The sequence below is a fragment of the Polypterus senegalus genome, chromosome 10 (genome assembly GCF_016835505.1).
Source record: "Polypterus senegalus isolate Bchr_013 chromosome 10, ASM1683550v1, whole genome shotgun sequence".
Lineage (NCBI taxonomy): Eukaryota > Metazoa > Chordata > Cladistia > Polypteriformes > Polypteridae > Polypterus > Polypterus senegalus.
In genome coordinates, this window is record NC_053163.1 from 75,715,341 (window position 1) to 75,728,297 (window position 12,957).

General features: G+C 36.5%; 1 protein-coding gene across 2 annotated transcripts in view; it reads left to right on the top strand.

Moving 5' to 3' along the window:
• The window catches only part of aifm1 (apoptosis inducing factor mitochondrion associated 1), a 69,242-nt gene that overhangs the window by 10,573 nt on the left and 45,712 nt on the right, over positions 1-12,957 (top strand). For both annotated transcript variants that reach the window (XM_039765991.1, XM_039765992.1), the window contains exon 2: positions 5,052-5,182. In XM_039765991.1, the coding sequence (XP_039621925.1) occupies positions 5,052-5,182 (131 nt within the window). The remainder of the gene's footprint in view (positions 1-5,051; positions 5,183-12,957) is intronic.

Below are 12,957 nucleotides of genomic sequence, written 5' to 3' on the forward strand. Positions count from 1 at the left end.
AAAATCACATATCCAGGCGCATGTCACATAATCCAAGTCCATATTGTGGAGTTTCCTATAGAGAGGCTTTGGTATGATTGTAATTAATGATAAACTCAAATCCATAAATTGGATGCACTATGAAAAGATTTAAAGAGCCATGTCAACAGCATTTTCTTGTGATGTGTTCTCACAATAAACAAATTGATGCAGGTCTTGGACAGAATCTGTGATAGAATTGAGATGTTGAAGAATTATATGTCCAAATGTTTTTATTAATACAGAGGTCCATGCCACTAGTCCATATTACATAAATCAGGAAGTGTTTTATGTTATGGGCTGCAGGATAATTGCGAAGATGGACTGTGTATTTTTTTTAGGATGACTGAGAATTCATTAGCTCTGTAAACTGAGAAATTAGGTTGGAAATGAAAAATGCAACATAATTACTAAAACTTATTTTACTGTTCTGTTATTTTAATTTTTCCATTGTTTGTTCTGAAGAGAAAAAAAAAGTTATTTGCCCATGATCAAATGTGCTTCATATAATATTACAGCTCCAGGTACAATCCCAGCAGAGTCTGCATATTCTTTTTATGTCACCATTGTTTTTTTTTTTTCTGACCACCCTAGTTTTCTCCTACATTGGGAATTGGTGAATCTAAACCAGTCTGCTTTGACTAATTGAGCTTGTATGGGAGTTTCATGTGTCTGTGCTGTAAAGGATTCATATTTATGTTTACATTTCCTGCTTCTTAAGAAAGTGTATGTGTCTATTTTAGCTGTTTATTATGAAAACCATAAAGCTACAATTAAATAGAAGTAGAGTTTGTAAGGTGCAAATTTAGTTGGAAAAGAATGTTTTTATGGTTTGTTAACATATACTGTATAAGACTAAATGCTGTTGTTATTCTGACAGTTCTTTCCATTTTGATTGCCTTTAATTCATTGCAACCCTGAATTGGATTAAACAGGCTTGGGAAATATATAATAAACTACCTGATTTATCTTAGTATCTCCACTTTCTAAATTTATTCTCTTACATTTTCTGTCCAGTTGCTGAAAAGAAATACTTAAAATCCATATTAAATATAAAAATTTAAATATTAGTACACATGCACTTCGAAATTAGTGAACTACAAGATAATTCCAGATGTTTCCATTTAAACCATCTCTTTAAAGCTGTTTTTGTAACAAAATGCTTATAAAGTCTGATTTGTCAGTGAACTCTGGTCGATCTCCTGCACATTGGGATGCAGCATCCCTTGAGGTGAACCTGAATGGCTGCCCTATTAGTTTTTGTGGGGACAGCCAGGGAGAACTATTGGGAAATGAATGCCCTGTTGCAGGGTGATTCAGGAAGTGCTTCCATGGGGCAGTGATTTGGGCATTGGAAGTATACTCCATGGTTGGGTTTGAAAGAGAGCCCTCCGCTTTACCTGGGGAGTTGGATACTGCAAAGGAGCTTAGCTGGGTAACACTCACCTGGGAAGAGTGGAGGAGAAAAGAAAATGTGTATTATATTATACTATACTGTGCACTACTAAGGAAAAGTAACCTGTCAGAGGTACTGCTTGCATATAAATATAAGCTTTGGTTAAACCAAAGTTGGGTTTTGGGTTTGGTGCTCAGTGATACCCCATAGCAGCCACTCTGTACTCTACAAGTTTGTAATTGTGAGATAGCATTACATTCTTCAACGTACCATTCAAACATATGATGTGCTTTCTCTTATGGGTTATACTAATGAATGTTAGTTTGCCTCCAAAAGCCAAACAAATGACATAAATTTAGTGTTTGCAGGTTTGTATTAACCAGTGAAGTATGCTGTATTGGTTGTCCTGCTGACTGCTTGTTTCAGTGATTAAACATCTCCGTTAACACAGTACATGTTGTATTAATAGGGAGATATGCATTGTCCTTTGAGGCATTGAAACACTAAATAAATATTATTTTGGTATTAACAAATGGAGCAGCTCATGTTATTGCTGGTGTAGACAACCCAAATCGCAACATTGTTTGAATTTTGTACCTTTGGTTACTTCCTACAGTTGATGTTGACACTGGCAGTTAGCCCCCAGTCCTATATGCATAACTGTGGATGCGTGTGAGTTGAACCCTGGTACAACTCCAAACGGTAAACACTGGTTAGAAAATGGGCAGATGCTTGGGCTGATGGACATCTATAGAAGTACTCATTACAATTGGAGAATGAATGTGAAGCCTCCATTCATTTATTGGGGCTGTCTAGAACACTATTTAAAAGTGATTTTTCCATTATCTTTTCATCTCCTCTTACAAATAAATGTGTTATAATACAAGTTAAACAATTACACTTTATTTGATTGGTGACATTATTTCACTTTTGAAGTACAAAGCACAAATCTGTTTCTGAATTAATTCCATGGGGTGGGGGGGAAGTACCAATGTCGTGGATGTGTGTGTCTGAATAAACACAAAAGCATTTCTAGACATGACCTCTGCTGATTTTCTTTTCAACATGTGTGATGAAGTGGTGTATCAACACTATGAGACATTTTTCAATGAAGTTTTTACCCTGGTTTTATCATGCATTATTGTGCTATCTGAAGTAATTACCTACTTGCCGTTATGCCTGAGTGTAGTACCGCCTTTCTTGGTATTACCGATATTGTAAGAAAGCTGGTACCAACTTAACACTGAAATATTGGTTCTTGTGACATCCTTAGTTGCAATTATAACAACTGAAATAGATATCTAAACAGGAGTGACATGTATTTCTTAAACATACAAGAGAATAACAATTGTCAGTTTTGTAAAAATCTGCAGTTTAAAATACCAGTGTTCAGAAGCCACGGGAATACAAAGTGTCCATGTAGAACAGTTAGTGATGCTAGTAGTTACCCCTCTCACTGTTGTAGGCAAGCAACTAGTAACCTCCATGCCATTGTACAATATTCAGGAAATGTGAAAAAAGGTGTTAATTCTTTTTCATGTAAATGACAGAGTACAGAGGTAGACACTGACAGTATCAATTTTCCCAGTTTCAATTAAAGCCATTAATTAATCTGACAAAAAAATGATTTTTTTTTTTTTTTAAGTTGCTTCTAGAGTGGGCCTTCCAATAATTCTCCAAACCAGCAATCTTGTGCTCAGAGTTTCTCGGTGCACACATCACCCTTAAGCGAAATGGCATTTGATCAAAGGCTTAATCCTGCTTTTTACATTTTGCTGTCCAAGTATATTCCAATATGTTAATAAATGTAGACAGTGTTCCCTCACTTAATAGAATTTTTACAGTGTGCCTTTCATGGAAATATTGGTAAGTGAGGTTAATCTATGAAATTCATGTAAATTTGGGCTTTTAAAAGCTCAGTGGTGTCCCTGAGGATAGGCATCTGCAACGGTAATTGGAAGGTTGCTGTTTTGAATATCGTAAAATGGCAGAAGTGATTCCACTTGAGCAATGGGAATGACGTTAACCTGCATCCAGCCCTGCAAGCAGGACAACCAACTTGCAGAGAAAACTTGGGGGTTGGTGGCAGGATTGGCACTCTAGCCACTGTAAAGAAAACTTGCACTGTTCCATTTCATTCGAATTAGTGTGGTGCTGAGGTTGTTATCTTTTGCATGGCTGCACTCGGGTCCTAAATTGGGATCTTGAGGTGGTTTGTTTACGTGGTGGGTACAGCAGCGTGCTGTATCAGTGCATGCTTCCATCTTTTCCTCAGTAATAAAATGAAGAGACCTCCAAATGGCACTGACACAGCTGTGTGCACAAGAATTTTGTTTTTAACCTGCAGACTCAATAAATAGTGGTGTTTTGTATGTATGCAGTGCTTAGAAATCATACCTGTGGAAACACTGCATTAGTAAAAGCCATGTTTAAGCTTCCATATTGTATATGCCAGTAGTTATTTTCTAAAAAAAAAAATATGGTCAACATCAGACAGCAAGCCTTTCTTGATGCCTGAGCTGCTGGAAGATGCTCTTTAATTCTGTATTTCACCTGGGTCTGTGATCTCCATAAAGCAGTTTAGTGTCTTCATCTTAGAGTTTTTGATGTCTTTTATGATTGAAAAAAATTTACATCACAGTATTCTTGACAACTGCAACTTTAAAAACCTTTAAACCTTTAAATCTACAGTACTGGTCAAAAGTTTTAGAACACATGCATTTTCCAGTTTTTAGTGAAGTTTAAGCAGTTCAAGTCAAGTGGATAACCAGACATGGTAGAAATGTAAGTGTTAAACTTCCAGAAGCTTAAAAAAAGCAGTTTAGGTTACCAAAAACTGAAGAATAATGCAGTTTTTTAGAGTTAGGAACAAAAGCCATTTTCAGGGAACAAGTAATGGGTTAACAACTTGATTGATGCAAACCATTTCTATAGGCATCCCAACTCTAGTTGATAATTTGCAAACTTTCAGTCCGTATGAAATCGCAGATGGAACAAACTATGTTGCTATACCCTCTGAAACATTATTTGGACAATATTGCACTGCATTTTGTTAGTTGCCCGACCATATTGTTACCATTATAATAATAAATTGCCAAATATTTGTAGACTATGGCTTGCTTTATTATGAGCCAGTAAAACTTTTCCCCCTCTACTTTCAGTTTTTTTTTCTAATTGTCAGTTTTGTTTCAGTATCAAATTTCTTGAATTTATTCTCTGATTTTTTTGTTAAGAACTGACATTGTTGAATTTAAATTTAAATGCTAACACCTATAACATGAAGAGATTTTTTTTGATTGCATTTTAGCAGTGTAATAGCATAATAGTAATCTTGTAGAATACTTGAGAGCACTCTGTAGGAACAATACATTTGCATATTTGAAAATGTGGCCTTCATCCACAACACTGACACAGTTACCATTTTAGTAAATATTTAAAATTAAACGGAAAACTACCGGTAATTAATTCATTTTAATAGTGGGAGAATCACTGGTTTTGCCTGCTAATACTAAACTTGCACCTTACAGTTGTTATGTTACACAAGTATGAACTGAACAGGAATGCACATAAATGTTTCATATATGTATTTAATGTCCTACGTTCCATTAACTATTTTCATCTTTTTTTCCCTCCTTAGTATCAAAATTCAAGGATCCTTGCGGTGGTGTACCTATAGCTCAGATGTCTTCAAATATACCAGGTCGTAGCAGTGAAAACATGATTTATTATCTACTTGTAGGTGGGACGTTTGTTGGTTCTGGTATATATGTGAGTATTTACTTTCTTTATTCATTTTTTTTAAGTTTTCAATAGATGTATCCAAATATCTTGAATATGTCATTAATTATAGCAATGGTGCTATTTTGTTTTGAATTAGAAGCAGCACCAGCATTGCAGGGGTAAGTGATTTTAAGCTCTGGTGCGTTTGTTTGGTAGTCTGGTATTGACTTGTTCTGAGCTACCAGGTTGATATTGTCAAAGGAAAAAACAAAAAAAGCAAAGGTAGCCCCTGGGTGAGAATTTTGAGTCGGGATCTTCCCCTGATCAATTGAAGATGGTGTCTAAATTTTGGCAGAGACTGGACCGATGGTGTGGATTTATATACTGCGCACACACATACACACACACACACACGCACACAGATTTGAGTTTTATATATTAGTTAAGTATGGAAAAATATGTATGGATACAGTGCATTCTTTCTTTCAGTGTGTTATATTCCTGCCATAAACATCCAAACTTTTTCTGTACATTCCTATTTTAATCTGCGTCACTGACTGTGGGAGACCAAAAGGAGGCAACTGAAGCAAACCAGGGACTGGTTTCATTTATCATTTTGATTTTTTGTTCCCCACATGTTTGGGGAAATATCGAAAAGGTCCCTGCAGCAAAGATCTAAGCATCAGACAATAAAGATGTAAAAAAAAATATATATATTACAAAAAATGCAAGTGCAAGCAGGACATAATTCCTATGCCATGCAGTGCTCATGTTATTGAGTTTTCATACTACTTGTGCTTAGTCCAGCAGTTGACATTTCTGGGCTGCATTTGAAACAGTAAATTAAATCTGATCTAGCTTATGAGTGTTCACACTTATTGAAAGGTAAACTAGTTAAGCTAAACCACAGGTGGGAAAGCTAGCTCACGCCAAGCTATCACTCCAAGCTATATTGTACCAAAACACTTCTCTTCAATTGAGTGTGATTAAATATCGACACATAGATTAAAATCCTAATATGAAACCAGTATTTTACTTGCACTCCTACATGAGGAAAACTCAAGGCTTAAGTAAGCATTGTGTTTGGTTAAGTTCACTACCTTTCTTTCAGCTATGACTTTTGTGTCTTTGGCTGAAAACCTCTAGTGAAATAGTTTTCTAAATTGGGGTTTTTACTAACTAGGGAGTAGTGTTTTATTTTTATTCTTCTTTATGCTGCATTTTCAAAAGGATCTGAGTTTTTCTAAATCCTTCCAAAACCCAGCATTTTATGAAAATAATATCTGTCTTTTATCAGTAGCTTTAAGGCTAGTTCATCATTTGTTACTGAGAACAATAATGTGGAACTGTGAAAATAATTGTTTTTATACCTGAAAGGAAAACAACAACATTTATTTATATAGCACATTTTCATACAAAAAAATGTAGCTCAAAGTGCTTTACATATTAAAGAATAGAAGAATAAAAGACACAGTAAGAAAATAAAATAAGTCAACATTAAATAACATAGAATAAGAGTAAGGTCCGATGGCCAGGGTGGACAGGAAAAACAAAAAAAACTCCAGACGGCTGGAGAAAAAATAAAATCTGTAGGGATTCCAGACCATGAGGCCGCCCAGTCCCCTCTGGGCATTCTACCTAACATAAATGAAACAGCCATCTTTATATTTAGGGTTCTCATGAAAGGACTTGATGATGATGGTCACGTAGACTTCTGGCTTTTAGTCCATCAATGTTGGAGCATCATGATGCTTTGAGTAGGTGGTGGTGGCGAGGCCGCCACCACAAAGAAACCGGAAAAGAAACAGAAAGAGAGTAGGGGTCAGTACGGATTTTAGAGCCACCATGAATAGTTATTATGATGAATTGAACATACAGAGTATCATTAAGTTAAAGTGAAGTTATGAAAAGGCCATGTTAAAGTAATGTGTTTTCAGCAGTGTTTTAAAGTGCTCCACCGTATTAGCCTGGTGAATTCCTATTGGCAGGCTATTCCAGATTTTAGGTGCATAACAGCAGAAGGCCGCCTCACCACTTCTTTTAAGTTTAGCTTTTGGAATTCTAAGGAGACACTCATTTGAGGATCTAAGGTTACGATTTGGAATATAGGGTGTCAGACATTCCGATATATAAGATGGAGCGAGATTATTTAAGGCTTTATAAACCATAAGCAGAATTTTAAAGTCAATTCTGAATGACACAGGTAACCAGTGTAGTGACATCAAAACTGGAGAAATGTGTTCGGATTTTCTTTTCCTAGTTAGGATTCTAGCAGCTGCATTCTGCACTCGTTGCAAACAATTTATGTCTTTTTTGGGTAGTCCTGAGAGGAGTGCGTTACAGTAATCTAGTCGACTGAAAACAAAAGCGTGAATTAATTTCTCAGCATCTTTCAATGATATAAGAGGTCTAACTTTTGCTATGTTTCTTAAGTGAAAAATGCTGTCCTAGTGGTCTGATGAATATGCATTTAAAATTCAGGTTACAGTCAACAGTTACCCCTAAGTTTTTACTTCTGTCTTAACTTGATCATTAATTAAAAGTTTATTTCTGATAACCTCATTGAATCCATTACTGCCAATCACTAAAATTTCAGTTTCTCTTTATTTAGCTTGAGAAAATTACTATTCATCCATTCAGAAATACCAGTAAGACATTGTGTTAGTGAATCGAGAGAGTCGGTGTCATCAGGTGCTATTGATAAGTACAGCTGTGTGTCATCAGCATAGCTGTGGTAGCTCACGTTGTAACCTGAGATAATCTGACCTAACGGAAGCATATAGATTGAAAAGAGCAGCGGACCCAGGATAGAGCCTTGTGGAACACCATATAGAATATCATGTGACTTTGAGTTGTAATTACCACAACTAACAAAGAATTTTCTCCCTGCCAGGTAGGATTCAAACCAATTTAAGACACTGCCAGAGAGGCCCACCCATTGACTAAGGCGATTTCTAAGAATATTGTGATCAATGGTGTCAAATTCGGCACTCGGATCGAGGCGGATGAGAACAGATAAATGGCCTCTGTCTGCATTTACCCATAAGTCATTTACTACTTTAACAAGTGCAGTTTCTTTGCTGTAATTTTGTTCTAAAACCTGACTGAAATTTCTCAAGAATAGCATGTTTATTGAGGTGGTCATTTAACTGCATAATGACTGCCTTCTCTAGAATTTTACTTAAGAAGGGAAGGTTAGAGATGGGTCTAAAATTTTCAAAAGCAGAGGGATCAAGATTATTTTTCCTGAGCAGGGGTTTAACTACAGCAGTCTTAAGACAGTCTGGAAAGACCCCCGTATCTAATGACGAATTATATGTCCAGAATATTGTCAATTAGCACGCCTGATACTTCCTTGAAAAACCTTGTTGGTATTGGGTCAAGGACCCAGGTGGAGGGTTTCAGTTGAGAGATTATTCTATGTAAATCAGGTAAATCTATCCTGGTAAAAGAATTTAATTTGTTTAAAACAGAGTACTGGGGCTTAGGAGGTTCCGCAGTGTTGGGGAGATGGACTATGTTATTTCTAATATCATTAATTTTTTGATTGAAAAATAAAGCAATGTTCTCACAGGTTTCACTGGAATTATTTTGGGGGGCATTCCTTTGTGTTACCTGGGTTTAACAGACGATCAGTTGTAGAAAATAAGACTCTGGGATTACTAGCATTGTTATTTATAATCTTCAAGAAATAGCATCGCCTCTCAAGACGGACTGTGTTATTGTATTCTGTTATTTTAACCTTCAATATCTTATAATGGATAGTTAGTTCACTTTTTCTCCATTTACGCTCAGCTCTACGACATGTTCTTTTTAAATCAGACACTCTTTGGGTCTTCCTGTCTTTTCAGGTGCAACCATGTCAACAGCAGCTCTTACTTTAGAATTAAAATTTTCCACCTTACTATTTACATTATCCTCGCTATTATAGTTGGCACTATAAATGGACTGATTGCTTAGAATGTTTGTAAGTTTTAAAGCTGCTGATGAGTCAAAGAAGCGTTTTTTAACAATACGCTTCTCATGAATGTTTTCTAACATTATTTCTATATTAAATAGTAGAATAAAGTGGTCTGATAGACCAATATCAATGATCTGCTTCACATCAGCTTTTAGACCTTTGGTAATTACTAAGTCTAACGTATGACCTGCTTTATGTGTAGGTTGATTAACGAGCTGTCTCAAATCAAGAGTCCAAGAGATTCATGAATTCCTTTACTTTTAGGTCACACTGAAAAGCACTACTTATTTGTAAATTTTATTATTTTGATGAGCAAGTGATGCCTGTATATTGCAAATAGTTCTGGTATTTAATGTAATACTAGGGCTCACTCTCTCCATTTTTACTCTAGGATATTTTTATGATTTAAACTTATCTAAACAACCACACAACTTAAAAGAAAGGAATACTAACTTTCCCTTAATATCTAAGTAAACTGGCTGTTTTATACTTTTTTGTTGAGCCTACGCCCTACGGCAGTGGCTGATGTGCAGTCCCTCAAAACTCTGTCAATGTGTCTCCTACGACACTGATTGGACAGTTTGGTTACTATGTATTTCCTGAAATGCGGTTCGGTTCATTTTCCACTATTCTGAGGTAAACATGTAGCAGATCGGATAAGACTTGTCGAAGAAGTTGGAAAATAAACATTTACTGTATATGATACTTAATCACAACACTGTAAAGACAATCAGATGGTGGTCAGTTTGCGGCAAATGTGTGAAAAAATGCAAAAATGTAACAGACAAAAACGTTTGCCTAAATAATAAAATGTGTATGAAGAGGAGTAGAGATCCAGAAGGAAAAAAACTGCCTGCATTATAATGGACTAGCAGAATACCCGCGCTTCGCAGCGGAGAAGTAGTGTTTTAAAGAAGGTACGAAAAAGAAAAGGAAAAATTTTAAAAATAACGTAACATGATTGTTAATGTAATTGTTTTGTCATTGATATGAGTGTTGTTCTCATATCTATATCTATATCTATATATATATATATATATATATATATATATATATATATATATATATATATATATATATATATATATATATATATATAAAATACCTGCTTGGCAGCAGGAGAAGTAGTGTGTTAAAGAAGAAAAGAGAAAGAAAAGGAAACATTTTGAAAATAACGTAACATGATTGTCAATGTAATTGTTTTGTCACTGTTATGAGTGTCGCTGTGATATATATATATATATATAGCAAAATACCAAGGCAGCGATGTCATGTGTTAAAGAAGTTATGAAAAGAAAAGGAAACATTTTAAAAATAATGTAACATGATTGTCAAAGTAATTGTTTTGTGTATTTGGTGGCAGCGCCACAAAGTTGTTTTCGTAGCTGCATCAGAAAATGTACCACACGCCTGACACGCCTCCTTCTTAGTGTTTTCTCACAGCTTGGATTGCTGCTGTCATATACACACACACACACACACACACACACACACAACATACATACATACATACATACATACATACATACCTATATATATCTAGATAGGGGTGTGTGTGTGTATATATATGTATATATATATACATATACTTGTGTGTATGTTTGTATGTGTCTATATGTGTGTGTATAGCTTTGGTCACTGAGTGCAAGGGAAAAATAATGAAATATAGTCTATAAGTTATTAAACAGTAAAACATTAACGTTTTAAGAAGTACAGGTACATTGAGCACTACTGGAGTGGTTATGGGTAAACTACATTTTAAAGACTGTGTAACAAAACAGGTAAGTAACTAACAGCAGCTAAAATGTATATGGATCATCTCTCGGTAGTAGATCCCTTTTGAAAGGCGCTACACGACGGCTGTGGTATAGAAATTACATTTTCTATGTGAACGCTCAAATTTGTGCCTCTGGTAATGTGCCTTACCGCAATTAAAGAAAATTATTTTTGTGTCCTCTGCCGTGTTAAGAGAGAAAGGCTTTGGTTTGGGATAAAAGGAAAAAAGGTGTAAAGAAAGGAAAGTTGCCTTTTTCTTTTATATAGTATAGAGAGATGTGTTCGCTGACGTTATGATCGCCTTTTGGCGACAGTCGCGGTGGGTCTTGTGTAGACTGGTGAGACGCCCCGCCATTAATCGGCTGTGATGGCACTGTGAGTCCTCCACTCGTATGCGTGTGTTCATAATCCGAGCTGAGGACCTGATAATCGTATCGTGCAAAAGAAAGTGTGAATCGCCTTAATATTATTTTGCCGTGGTGTAGAAAAGGGGTCCCGTGTTTGCACTTGTCTGGGCTATAGCTCAGGGGGCGGATGAAAAAAATTAAAAGTGCTCACTTTGACTTAAGGCAGAAGCGCAGTCAGCGTCTCAAAGGCCGGCACAGCTATGCACGCGCGCTGGCTGCTCGACTTTTGCTGGGCAGGAGACCCAGTTTTGCACACACGCTCATGATATCAAAAGTCTCAGCGCTCTTTGGAGGTCATTCATATATTATATATATAGCAAAATACCCGCGCCCGAGGAGAAGTAGTGTGTTAAAGAAGTAATGAAAAGAAAAGGAAACATTTTAATAATAACGTAACATGATTGACATTGTCATGAGTGTTGCTATCATATATATTCCTGCCTAAATAAGTCACCTCGCTCGCTCTTACTTTTTACCGTTCATTTAATCATGGCTAGTGGCGAAAAATTATAAAATGGAAGGAGGATGGCTTTACCAAAACAATTATTGATTAGGAATCGATTATTCATAAAGCTTGAATTGGTGATCTGTTTTTCTGTGTTAACCTCATATTTTTCATACTTCTTCTCAAACTAAGGTGGTGCGAGGGTAAAATGAATCGGGATGCGCTGATCAATGTAATCGTGTACCAGGAAATCATGCATTGACAAAAGCTCCCCTTTGCTTGTAATGCAAAGTGTGATTAAATGCATTATTTTTCAACGTTATGGAGCACATGCATCAAGCTTCTCAGCTGTGCTTGTGCTAAGAAAAGGAAAGATTTTAAAAATAGCGTAACACGCTTGTCAATGTGACCTTTTGTAAGTAGTGCCTGGAGGATTCAGTGTGTTGAAACTCTATAGAGACAGCGTGTGTATTAACTTGAGGTAAATGGGAGGGCAGATGATGACGTGACTCCCCACCCGCCTTAACTGTCAATCCCCCACAAACACAGTCTCGAATTTGCATAAGCACACCCCTTCACCTACAATTTTAACTTAGTTACAAAGTGATCAAAACTCTCGTTTATATCCTGCGTCCTCTCATTAAACTTGTATCCCGCATTACCTGTGGGCATGTGAAACGCCAGCGGTAGCCTGTCTATGAACTTAATTTAAAGTTTAGGTTTACACCTTGCTTTCTTTCCGAGGTAGCAGCAGTCATGAATATGGTAGTATATGCCACTCGCTCGCTTCTTATTGTTTCGCTGCCTTCTCAATTATATAATGCATGTTTTCTTAAGCGCTTTTGTAGGTCTTCCTGGTTTTCTACGTACTGCGTTGACAGTCAGTTCACGTGATTACGTGGGAGGCGTGATGATGTCACACGAAACTCCGCCCCCTACGTCTTTGCAGCTCTACTCCATTACAGTTAATGGAGAAAAATACCTTCCAGTTATGACCATTAGGCGTAGAATTTCGAAATGAAACCTGTCCAACTTTTGTAAGTAAGCTGTAAGGAATGAGCCTGCCAAATTTCAGCCTTCTACCTACACGGGAAGTTGGAGAATTAGTGATGAGTGAGTGGGTGAATGAATGAGTGAGTGAGTGAGTGAGTGAGGGCTTTGCCTTTTATTAGTATAGATCACTGGCTTTTCTTGTGGGCCACAAACGCTGCCAGGTAGCATTCAGGTATGTGCC